Raw genomic sequence first — 10,729 nt, forward strand, 5'->3', positions numbered from 1 at the left:
AACAGCCTGAGTCCCCAGCCTCTGAACCTGAGGCCCCTGGGGGCAGCTCAGGGACCTTCTTTGGTCTCTGGATGCTGTTAATGGCTTTCAGTGCAGGACCCAGCTTCACGGTCCCAAAGCCCCTATCTTTCTCTCTCTCTCTCTCTCTCTCTCACATGCACACACAATTCTGTACACACATACACACGAGACATCTGATTCCAAAGTATTTATCTAAGAACTGTGCAGAAAATACCGAAGACATGCTCCTCACCTTCCAGGCGCTCAAGGCTCTGTCTAGTTGGAGAATGGAGGCCCGTGCATACATGTATGTTGCAGTGTGCAATTGATTGACAATGACTCAGGGAAGGCAGTAAATACTGCAGAGTTTCAGGCAGTCGGTCCTGGTAAAGGCTGGAATAATCCAGAACAACCTCAGGGAGGGGATGGGGCCTGAGCTGGCCTCTGAAGGACCCGCAGAACCCTGGGCGCTGGGAACATGGCCTCTGGAGACGGACAAGGCTAGCTCTGAGACCGTCTGTTTCCCTCTTCATGGGCTGTTTCACCTTGGACAGATCACTCAAGCCTCTGAGCCTTCATTTTACGATCTGTGAGTCAGGGACAATGATGGGACCCACCTCCTGGAGATCTGTGAGAGTTAAATGAGCTGATCCCCCTGCAGTGTCCCCCACGGAATGAACACTCCATCAATGTTAGCTGCTATCATTAATTGCAAAGGGAAGTGAGGAGGAGCAAGAGGGCATGGGGCGTGGATTTCTGCACTGCGGCCACAGGAAACGGACGCTTGCATCCGAGAATAACCGCCTTCGGTACGATTTGCTCTTCAGAGGCTTCACCTTCTCAGATGAGCAGCAAACATCACACGGAACCAGAGAAGAAACTTATCTCAAAAAGCATGAGGATTCGCTTCCGTGCAAGTGCAGGCTAGGCTCACGGGGCCTCATCCCACCTCTCTCCTGTCCCAACGTCATTCTCGGTGACCCAGGATAAAGCTGCAGGGGCTGAGGATGAGGTCCCAGGTCAACGGGTAATCCACCAAGTGGGGAATGAGGGCAGAACGCAGAGCGCTGGTGGTGCCCGCTGGGTTACAGAGAGCCAGAGGGAGGGGAGGGCAGCTGACTCAGAGGTAAACATCACTGGGGACCTGTCCCTTGGACAAGGGGAGGTTCCTGGCCAGAAGTCGTTTGAAGGCATTTGGATCTGACACGCGTGTTTAATGTTCCCTGGTGAAAATATTACCTGTGCATTTACTTAGGGAGGTTTCTAGAAGTGCTCAAGACGCCCTCCTAATCAGTTCGTTCTCATGTCAGAGCGCGTCTTTGACCTTCCTTTGACAAGGAAACTGATATCCGTATGTTCTAGAAGTTGCTGTTCTGGGTGGGCAGGCATGGGGAGGAGCCTTAATTCAGGAGCCCGAGGTGGGCCAAAAGACAAGGGACCGATTCTGGTTTTCCCTCACTCTTTGGTCCAGGTGCTGTCACACGCACACCCCACCCCCACGGTAAATCACAGGTGAGGGCCCCACTGTCCTGTGCCACGCCAGCATGTGCAATGTCACGATAACCTCGCTGATAGGACCCATAGGGTTCAGCGCTCTGCACCGTCTCCCTCCTAATGGACTGAAACTCCCTTGTGGGCAAGGATGGGCCGTGTTGACTATTCAGGATCCAAACAGGGTTTCCAGATAAAGTCCAGGATGCTCAGTTACACCTGAATTCACATAAATAACAATATTTTTTTTTTTTCGTTACTAGTATAGCTCCAATATTTCACGGGGCGTACTTATACTAAAAAATTGTGCATTATCCATCTGAAATTCAAATTTAACTAGGCATCCTAGATTTTTATGTGCTCAATCTGTCAACCTTAGCTCCAAAGCACCTCAGTGGCATCCAAGGATGGAGCACAAAGACTGAAGGGCTGAACTTGGGCTCTTAGGAAATTGAGTTGGGGAGGGGGTGTAGACTCCAGGGAGACCAGAGCCAGAGACTGGGGCCGGCTGGTGCAGGAGGGACCAGCTTCTGAGGGTGGATGGATATACAAGTGCCCCTATCTTTCAGTGGGTCACAGCCTCTATGCTCAAGGCTCAGCCCCATTAGAAAGATTCATCTGGAGAAAGCACAAAGGAGTCGGGGTCTCCCCGTGTGCAGGGTTAAGATCTCAGCTTCCTGCTTCCTTTCTCTACCCTGAACCTGATCTCAGAGAGGGGCTTTAGGACCCTTCACTTGTGAAGTGCTGGGCACCAACAGACAGGGAGGCCCTGCGTTAGGAAGAGGCGGTGCAGCCAGGGGGAACTGGAGCTATGGAACTCTCCGCCCCTGTCTCAAAGCCGGGCCGTGACCCTCTGTGAGAGCTTCTGAGCCTCAGACACATCTTCTCAGGCCTGTGTCGAAGAGGCCCGGGGGCCGGGAGCCGTGGGATACCTCTCTGCGGGATGGTGGAGCAGACGGCTTGGTTCTAGAATCAGCACAGAGTAGGGCAGTGGCCGCGTACCCTGGACAACCTGTTCTGCCATCAGAACCTCAGACTCTCATCCCCCAGGGAACCTCAATCCCTTCGGGGTCTGAACGGAACAAGACGCTCAAGTGGTGCCTGGCATGTCCGAGTTGCTCAGCAAATGACAGAGTCTGTCCCCTGTGGGCCAGAGGGGTGTGTCGGACACTGTTGGGTCAGGCACCAGATTGGGCATCCTGAAGTTCCTCCTGACCTACCCATCTGTCTCTGTCCCATTGTCCAACTTCTGACCTCAGGCTCCAGGCTCTTCCTAGGACCACCCTCCTTGAAGACCCACTCCAGAAGATCCACCACCACCACCAGGTCCAGTTTTGAAGGCCTCAGGCCACCTGCAGGCCACCTTTCTGGGAATGGAAGCGGACTGTTTTCCTCCCCTGCTCCTGCAAGTGCCATCTTCAACCTCCTGGCCCAATGCCCTAGGCTTAGCCTGGGAGAGGCCACCCACTGGGTGGGAGGGGCACCCCCAGGGGCTAAGGCTCACTCCCAAGTCACCAGCTGTGCAGACCTGAACAAGGAGCTCCCCTTCCCACTCCCGAGTTTTTAGTTCTCTTCTACCAGAAAAGCAGGGAGACGAAATCCCGCCCGGCATGTGCCTTTGTGTACCAGCCAGTGAAGGACAGGCCCAATTCTAGTGCTGAGCCGGCAGTTTGCCAGGAGCAGTCAAGATCACCCCTCCCTCCGCTCCCAGGGTGGCAAAGGGCATTCATTACAAGGAGGGGGGGGAGTATTTAACTCAACTCTAAAGGGGGCTGGGGTGATGGGGGCAGTGGGAGGGGAGGGACAATTCACAAAAGCCAGGGCTAGAAACTCCCAACGGTTTTTTTTTTAGAACTTCCCTTCCCTCCCTCCCCTCCCCCCGCTGGGCTCCCCTCCCCCACCTCCAGCCGCTGGTGGCCTGCAGCCAACACTGGCCACACTGTCCGCATTCAGGCCTCCCCGCCCTCCTGGCCCTCTATCTCTTCCCCTGGCCTTCCCAACACTACGCTCTCTCGCGCCCCCCCCCCCCCCATTCTGAACCACGTTGACCTCTTCCGCCCTGGCGCCCTGCACAGGCTCGGGCCCCTCAGTCCCAGGCGGCTGAGCAACGGGCTTTGGAGGCCCACAGCAGCCCCGGGCCCACCAGGCCCTCAGTCCCGCGGCCCCTGGCCCGGCTCCGCCGTCCCCGCCAGGAGGAAGATCGCTGTGTCTGCAGAAAGCTGGCCGCGGCCGCTGCATTCCCAAGTCTTGGCTTCCTGGCCGGGGGGGGAAGCCGCACCCCAGAGTTGAGCCCACTCCGCTCGCCCCCTCTGGACCCTTAACTCTTTCCTGCCCCGCGACACCAAGGGCCCCAGCCTTGCCACCCAAAGCAGGATGGGTGAGATGTGGTCCCAGTTCTCCCTGCTCACTGAGAAAGTGGGGGTGGGCAGGCCTCACTCGCCAGGCCTCCTCCCCCTCCCCCTCGCAGGAAGCCCCCCTGCCCCGGCCACGCTCGCTGCGCCTCCAGTCGGAGCCTCTGGCCCGGCGGTTTCCGGGGAGAGCGCCTGGCAGAGAAAGAGCCTCGGCCGCTTCCTCAGGGGGGCGGGGCCAGCGATGCCAGCAAGGGACGCTGGAGAGAGTGGGAGGGTCCCCTCCCCGCTGAACCTGCCCTACCGGGCAGGGGCAGGAATTATTGGAAAGAACACCCCTGCCCCACCAGGGCCAGCGTCTGGGTGCGCTGCGCCCTGGGGGGTGGCAGGCAAAGATCAGCAGGTGCCGGGCGGGGGCAGCGCGGGGGGGCTAGCCCCACCCACATCCCCCGCACCGCCCGCTCTCCCGTGCACCCCTCCCCCCGACGCAGATCCTGGGTTTGCCCCCGCCGTGGGCACCGCGGTCCGAAAGCCCGGGGGGCGGGGGCGACGAGGACGGCCCCCCGCAGGAATTCCCCTCTCCTTTGGCGCGCCTCTCGACTTCCGGGGAGCGAGGTCATTCCCCCGGCGCGGGCGCCTCTGCCCGCGGAACCAGTCCACTCTGCTTTGGCAAAGGTTTCGAGCAGGACGTGCATGTCCCCTCCCTGAGACCTAAGGCGGAAGTTGGGTGGGGAGAGGGGTCCGGCGCGTCCCGAGCCTTGCCGGGCCGCTCCCTCTGAGCTAATCTCAAACAGCGAAAATGCACCTTCAACATCTCCATTTAATATTTACATTCAAGCAGGTAATAATTGGAAGCTTATAGTTTAGACATTTCTAGTAGCAGCAGTTTCTAGAGAGCTCTTTTAGCTTTTTTAACAAACTTTTTTTTTTTTGCACATAGAAACAACACATCCATGTGTACAGTATCAAAAAATATATACCAAGGTTACTGGTATTGCAGTTCCTGGAAGGGGAGGAAATGAAATCAACTGAAATACTGAATGAATGGGAGGAAAGATCAACAGAAAATAGTTCGTCTGATATAGAATATAACATGATCTAGAGGAAACTCCATAAATCTAGGTTTTTATATTTCAATATATAAATACCTACAAATAAATATATATATATCAGCCCGAAGGGGGGTGGTCGGGCCTTTTGAGCTCAAACAATACATTTCAATAATAACACCACGTACAAACGGGAGTAAAGTCTGCACTTGACAAGTTAGCACGGTTAAAATATAATACTATAACTCTGAGACCGCGCGCGCGCGTGGCTGCCCTGTCAGTCCCGGAGGTCCACGAGGCAGAGGAGGGGCAGAGCTCTCGTCCTGCGCGGGGATGGAGCAGGTCGGGGGCGAGACCCGCAGGCACCGTGTGGAAGGAGCCGGGGCGGAGGCGGGCCAGGCACCGCAGCCAGGATCCCAAAACCCCAAGCAGAGGTTACCGCGGCTTCGGGCATCCTCGCCCTGGGAGCCGGCTCGGATGCCCCGCAGTTGGCGAGAGGAGTTGTCCGCCCGCTGGCCCCAGGTGCTACACCCCTCGCTGGGATGGCGCTTCCCCTTCAGACACCCTCCGGCTACACCGTCACGTACTCCTTGAACGTGACGGTGAGGCAGTTCGCGGTGACGTCGGTAATAATTATATTCCCAAAGAAGGGCTTGAACTCTCTCAGCGGCTCCTCGGGCTCGTCCTGGGCCTCAGCCGGAGGCTTCTCGGCGGCCGCTGTCACCGGCGCAGCTGCCACCACCCCTGCCGCCGCCGCCACCGCCGCCGCGGGCGCCTCGGGCTTCACTTGCAGGGCGCTGGGCGGCTCCCCGGCCTCACCGCGCGTCTTGACACAGCGCAAGTCTATGGGCTCGTCCAGATCCGAGTCCAGCAGGATGACCTCGGGCTGAGGCAGGGCGGTGGCGGGGGGCACGTCGGCGGGGCGCTCGGCGGCCGGGCTGCCCCCCAGGCAGGTGGGGGTGCTGATGCTGCGCGCCGTTAGGCGCTTCTTGCAGGGCTCACGCTCGCCGTGTGTCTCCGAGAGGCAGCGTTTGCGCGCGTGGGAGAGATTTAGGCCGACGGCGTGGTGGTGGTGATGGTGGTGGTGGTGGTGGTGGTGGTGAGAGGGTGGGTGCGAGCTCCGGGCGGGGTCCCAGGCCAGCAGGTCGGGCTTGGTGGTGAGCTGCAGGGGCTGCTCACTGAAGGCTTCCTTGGTCGGGGAGAGCTTGCGGGAGCCAGCGTCCTGGGGCTGCGGGTCACCAGCCCCTGGAACCTCCTCCTCCCTCCTCTTGGAGGGCGCTTCCACCTTCTTCTCCTCTGCCCCCGCTGCCTTTTTGAAAGTCCTGTCTGCAGGGGGGTGGCGCTCCTCAGCGGCCCGCTTCTTGTGGCTGGGGGAGCGCGCCTCACCCTCGGGGGCCTCGCCAGACTTGATCTTCACCGCCTGCATGCCATTCTCCATGTACTTGCTCATCACGATCACGATGCGTCCGTTCTTGTTCTTATTTTTGACGATCTTCATCTTGCCCCCAATCCCGTTGCCCGTCACTGCCTCCTTGGGGGCCGGCGTCATCCCGTTGGGGGGGGCCCTTCTCAGAGCCCTTGACTGGAGCCCCAGCCGCACCGGCCAGGGGCTTCACGGCTCCCAGGTAGCCCTTGGCTCCAGCGCCGTGGGCCCACTTGTCAGGCGGGTGGCTCTTGGCGCCCAGGTCCGGGCAGGTGGGGCTGGGCGCCTCCTTGTGGCCGCCCTGGTACTGCAGGTCGTACATCTTGGGGTCAGGCTGGTAGGGGTGGTGCTTCTTACTGTTGAGCTGGTAGTAGTACTTGCCACTCTTGCCCGGCGGTGGGGGCTTGCCTGCCCTTTCCTTGCTGTGCGGCTGGTACTGGTGGTGTTTCTTGCTGTTGAGCTCGTACTGGTGCCCCTGACCCTTGCCCTGAGTGCCCAGCTCCAGCTTGGTGCGGTTGTCAGCAGAGGAGTCCTGGAGTCCGGTCAGCACATTGGAGCGACGGGCAAAGGTAGGTACCTGGGAGAAGGGGGCGGGGCGGGAGGAGGTGAGAGGAGGGATGTGGCCAGGGCTAGAGCATGCATCGAATACAGGACGGTCCCGGCACCCCTTGGGTCTGCGGCTGTGTTACGGTGGGCAGGGTGTGGGAGGTCAAGTAAAAGGGAGGTGGAATTGGGTGCTCCCGAGGAAGAACTCCCTCCCCCCCCCCCACCCCCACCCCCCCTTCAGGAGCAGCGAACAGCCAGACCAGCAAGACCGAGAGAGATCAAGAGCTCAGGGCAGAAGGTCGCCTCTGCCGCCAGCTGGGCGCCTCATTCCGGTCCCAGAGCCCCGCTTTATGCTCGAACAGACCCTTATCTGCCCAAGGGGTCCTCTGCGAAGGGCTCCCCCACCTCTGATGTCAGCATCTGATCTGGCGCCCCCGCAGCCCTGCTTCTATGCCGGGGAGGCGGCAGCTCGCGGCTGGGTCGCCAGCACTGGTGCCCACAGCCTTGGGCCCCTGGCCCTGTGCAAAGGAAAGCGTGTGTGGGGGTACAGGGGACGCAAACAGGTCCAAAAGAGGTGTGCGCGGACCACGTCCCTCCCCATCAGAGGCACAGGATGCTAATGACCTCATTAAGATTCAGATAACGAGTGTCGCCGGCAGAAGGGAGGACTCATTTTCTTAAAGGCCAGGCACTAAACAGGGGGAGGGGCTGCACCCTTGTTTACACAGCGGCAAATGAGCCAATTAGGGGCTGGGGGCGGGGGCCAGCCGCTGAGGCCAGGGCCTGGCCAGGTTCGCGGCCACCTGGTGAACAAGCTCGGTCGCAGCCGGGGCGGAGGGGCGGGGCGAGGCGGGGGCGGCGCGCAGACACGCAGCCTCCTCACCGAGCCCGGCTCCCCGCCGCCTCGATTTCCAAATTATTAATACAGCCTACGGGTGGTGGCGCGAGTAATACAGCTGCCACACTTCTCCCTGCGGCCTGGCGGAGGATGACCCGAGGCTAGGGGGCAGATTGTCTCAGCACTGCCCAGCCCTCCATGGGAAAAGAGGGTGCCTGCCCAGCGTTGGCCAAAGTTGGCCCCCATTCCCAGGCCAGAAACCCGCTCTCTAGCGACCCTAGGAAACCCCCACCCCCTGGCCGTGGGCTAACCCAGGGGAGTTCCGCCATGCCCGGGGACTCCGGGCCGGGGCCTGACTCCAAAGTTGCATGGCATTGCAACAGCCTGCATTTTAATTCTTCGGGGACCCATTATGCAACATGGCATCAGCCGCTGACATGGTTACAGAGTGGTGAACTCCCAGGTGGAGCTGAGGCAGGAGCCCTTCACGGCGCCCCCCTGCGTCGCGGGAGAGCAACTTCCCCGCTGGTGGCTGCTCCCAGGGTCTAGAGTTTACAGTTTTAGCGCCAAACGCGCCACAGGAAATAATGCAAAATAAAAGTGGGAGGGGGGGAAGGAGGGCAGCGGGGTGGCCGAGCTCCGAGAGCTCCTGCCGCTCCTCCCCTCTTCGCCCGCCCTCCCCCTTCTGTCCTCCCCGAAACAGAGAACCACAGCCACCAGCGGTGAATCCAGCTGCAGCAGCTGCAGCGTGACAAGCATCTGTGCGCACGAGGATGAGCCCCTCATCAGAAGCCACTCCTCCACCACGAGGCAGCGCCCATCCACATCCTTGGGCCAAGCAGGCAGGCCCTGAGAGTGGGGGGCCGAGACCCACCAAGTGGCACAGTGGGGGGTGTGAAGGGCACCCAGCTCCAGACAGGATCTGTCCCCTGCCGATCGATCCCAAGCTCCCTGGGGGGTTGGGGGCTTAAGGCCTCGTCAACTTTTCTCCAGCCCCCAACAGGTTAAGTTCAGTTTCGTGACGTCCGGCGGTTTCACAATGCCAGCTCCTTTGGAGCTGCCCGGTGAGGTGCCCGTGCCAAGCGGCCAGTGGCTGCAGGAAAGCAACACCTAGGCTCCGGGGGTGGGGCCCCCAGGTTGAGACCGGAGGGGGGCCCGCGGGGAGCCAGGAGCAGCCCCGAGTTCTCCCGGCAGCTGTGGGGCCACCCGCAGGCACCCTTCCCGCAGTTCCCCCAAAACACAAGCCTCGCCTTCTCCGGCCCTGCCCCGCCCCCACCCCCAGGCTGCAGCAACCGCCAAGGACGTTGGTTAGAGGAGCCGAGGCCGCAGCCGTGCCCGTTCCGGCCCGTCAGGGGGAGGGGGCTCCCGGCGGGCCCCTCCCGGCCCTTTCCCCCTTTCCTATTGCTGCGTGGCCCACTCTTACATTCCCATATACGGTCACGGCTGCAGGCGGCGGCGGCTCGGGGGACGCTCACCTGTTCTGGAAGGCGATCAGCAGCCGGGGATCCAGGATGTTCTCCTCGGGTTCCCACGTGTTATATCTTGCAAGGGAAAAGGGAGGGGGACACGGCGTAAAAAAAACCGAGCCAGCTTTGCGGCCTCCAGGTGGGGAATGACATAAGGCCCTACTCTGTCTTCATGAACCGAAAGCTATTTAGCTGTGGATGTGGGGGGTGGAGGGTAGAATTCTGCAGGCCTGACACGGTCTCTGATACACCCCCCCCAAGTCAAAATAAACACACAAGGGCAGGAAGAAAGGGGAGGGGTAAGGAAAATGAAACTAGCCGTTTATTTTGCAGTTGTCAAGAATTTTAAGCATGTTACTGCGACATGTTCCAAAGCCACTTCGCTCACCAGGAACCCTGCGTGCAAAGCAGCCGAAAGGCAAAGTCGCAGTCCCCTCCTCCTCTCCCCGGCACCGAGTCTCCGCGAGGGCTTCAGCCGTTCTCCATTTGACCCCTAATCCGATAACCGTCAGCCAAGAGGCCCCCCCTACACCCCCTGGCGGCCCTGGAGCCCCCTGTCACGGGCAAGCACCCCCAAATACTCAGCAACACAAAAATATGCCTCTCTCTGTGTGTGTGAGTGAGTGTGTGCGTGTGCCTGCGCGTCTGTCTCCATCCGGTGCCTTCGCATTTCAAATTAAAAAAAAAAATTCCCCACCAAAAGCGCCGCAGTGACAGTTCCCAACATTTTCTGCCTTTTTCCTTCCTCTCCCTGCACCACCAGGAGGGAAGAGGCACACAATTGCATTTTCGTCGCTTTTTAATTTTTTTTTTTTTTTTGGTTTTGCAATATGGAGCCGTTCGGTGGAGGGAAAGGGGAAAGGAGCCATTTTCTGCTGTACATCAGTCAGTGCCTGCGCCCTCCCTCCCTCCGCCGGCCTCCCCGGCTCGGCCCCGCGTCTCTCCAGCTCCTCCGGCTCCTTTTAGTGCATAAATTAGTGATGGCATTTCCCGGAGAGCGGAGCACAACACAGGGCGCCGGGCTTGGGCTCGGCGGCTCGGCTTCCCCAGTGCCTGCCACCGACTTCCCCACCCCCTCCTCCCTCCACCCCACCTCCACCCCGCCTCCCGTCCGCTCCCCCCACCACCCCACCAGCCCGGCGGGTCCGGAGCCCGCGAGCCCCGCGCCTCGGCACCCGGCTCCCCCGCCCCTCCGCCGCTACTTACTTGGGGGACCAGCCTCTCCATTTCACCAGATACTCCACTCTGCCCTGAGGGGGAAAGAGACAGCACTCCATCAGCTTCCGCGGGATCCCCGGCTCCGGCCCGCAGCCTCCCCACCCCCTCCCCGCCTCCTCGCGGGCCGCTCCGGCCGCCGCTCCCTCGCCGCCTCGCCGCCGCCCCCGCGCCGCCCTACCTTGCGGATCCGCTTCTTCTCGATGCTCTCCACCGCGAAGACGTGCTCGCCAACAGCTGGCAGCTCCATGGCCGAGCCGGAGCGCGCCGGGGCGCGGGCGGCCGGCGCGGCTGCAGACGCTGCTGGCTCCCGCCGGCGCCCCGCTGCCGCCCCGGCCGAGACGCCCCCGCCG

The 10,729-nt window shown here is 60.8% G+C and overlaps 1 protein-coding gene across 1 annotated transcript in view; it reads right to left on the reverse strand.

The window, feature by feature from the left end:
* Positions 1-4,639: 4,639 nt before the first annotated feature.
* The window catches only part of CBX4 (chromobox 4), a 6,644-nt gene continuing 554 nt past the window's right edge, over positions 4,640-10,729 (reverse strand). Inside the window, 5 exon segments of the mRNA XM_046675967.1 lie at positions 4,640-6,449; positions 6,451-6,888; positions 9,131-9,236; positions 10,368-10,411; positions 10,558-10,729. Coding sequence (XP_046531923.1) covers positions 5,460-6,449; positions 6,451-6,888; positions 9,131-9,236; positions 10,368-10,411; positions 10,558-10,729 — 1,750 coding nt within the window. The 3' untranslated portion in view covers positions 4,640-5,459.

This window comes from Equus quagga, chromosome 11 (genome assembly GCF_021613505.1).
Source record: "Equus quagga isolate Etosha38 chromosome 11, UCLA_HA_Equagga_1.0, whole genome shotgun sequence".
Classification (NCBI taxonomy): domain Eukaryota; kingdom Metazoa; phylum Chordata; class Mammalia; order Perissodactyla; family Equidae; genus Equus; species Equus quagga.